Below are 1341 nucleotides of genomic sequence, written 5' to 3'. Positions count from 1 at the left end.
GTGCCTGGGGTGGTGGGGGTCTGGCCTGGCCGCCTTATGGTGGGACCTCCGGGGATGTTGCCTTGTGAGGTTATGGCTGACCAGCCTGCCCCGGAAGCTGGGCCTTCACCCAGAGCATCTGAGGAGCCGGGAACTGTGCCACCATCCAGAATGCGGGGGTCCTGGAGGTCTACCATGGACAAGCTCTTGCTGCCATTGGCCATGCCCAGGTCTGGCTCATTCGTCTCAGAGTAGCTTGAACTGCGTGCAGGGGAAGGCTGGATAGCTGAGTTCCTTGTCACAAAGAACAGATCCTTATTTTCTGGTGTGGGTGATGGTAATCTAGTGAAGTCGACCAATCTGAAACAGAGGCACATCAGAAGCCATAACGATAACCATCCATCTACGTCAACATGAGGTCAAAAAGAGCAAAAATAAAATGTGTCTTAAAGTATCCACAAAAGTGGATCCAAGTGTTAAAATGGGCTAAAACCACCTAATCACAACAGACAAATGTAATGTAATCTAATCAAAGAGAATCCAATAAATCAATCTTTTAGGAAAACACGATTTGTTTCAGCCGTCCCCTCACATTTCTTCTGATAGCAGATGGAGGCTTCACTGCCAGAAGACCATTACCTTGACAGATGTGACTTATCTTCCAATAATCTCTATCATTCACATCACGCTCCTCTCCTGCTCTCGGTGTCCTTCTCCCAGCGTTCCATTATCTTTCCCTCCCTTAACTCCTTTCTCCTCTTCATTCTGCTCATTCGCTCTCCTTTTCTAAACCTTGACACATTCATCCTATTTTTTGGTGGATGAGAAGCAATTAAGACAGAATGGCAGCGAGCTCGTTTGAATTTCAGTCTCACAGTTCGCTCGTGAGGTTACACCACACACACACACACACACGAGCAAATAGTTATTGTGATAAAGTAACAAGAGCAGGGCTCTAACATCAGGTCATACAGGGACATCGCTTAATTAGTTCTATTGATCCAGATGCCTGATAAGCGTAATGATACCGTCTCTCTGACACTTCATGCTCCTCATCTTCGCCTGAGACGCTGGATTTTTTATTTTTTTCATTTGTCTGAGCCGTTTTCTGGTGATGGTCCCTCTGCTTTTATGTTAATCTTTTCAAGTGTCACCTTGCCATTGTTCTGGCAGCGAGTGAGAGGACAAGGGGATAAGCGAGACAAGGTGCCGTCTGAGTGAGTATTCATCCACTGGAAAGTAAACAGGATTTCATCGGGCTGATGTAAACAAGCAGAGGTGACACTTTTCACTGTGTCGCTGCCTCACCTGGCAAACATTAGCACTCGGCAAAACTGCCAAGCGCGAGAAGACACTGACACT

General features: G+C 46.8%; 1 protein-coding gene across 1 annotated transcript in view; it reads right to left on the bottom strand.

The window, feature by feature from the left end:
* dab2ipb (DAB2 interacting protein b) overlaps positions 1-1341 on the bottom strand; it is a gene marked incomplete at its 3' end in the record, with an annotated part of 50465 nt that overhangs the window by 21938 nt on the left and 27186 nt on the right. The window contains 1 exon segment of the mRNA XM_005917217.3: positions 1-339. Coding sequence (XP_005917279.3) covers positions 1-339 — 339 coding nt within the window.

Source organism: Haplochromis burtoni, unplaced genomic scaffold, assembly GCF_018398535.1.
Source record: "Haplochromis burtoni strain Fernald_Lab_line unplaced genomic scaffold, NCSU_Asbu1 Contig_23, whole genome shotgun sequence".
NCBI classification, from domain to species: domain Eukaryota; kingdom Metazoa; phylum Chordata; class Actinopteri; order Cichliformes; family Cichlidae; genus Haplochromis; species Haplochromis burtoni.
This window is presented reverse-complemented; position numbering and strand designations above follow the sequence as displayed.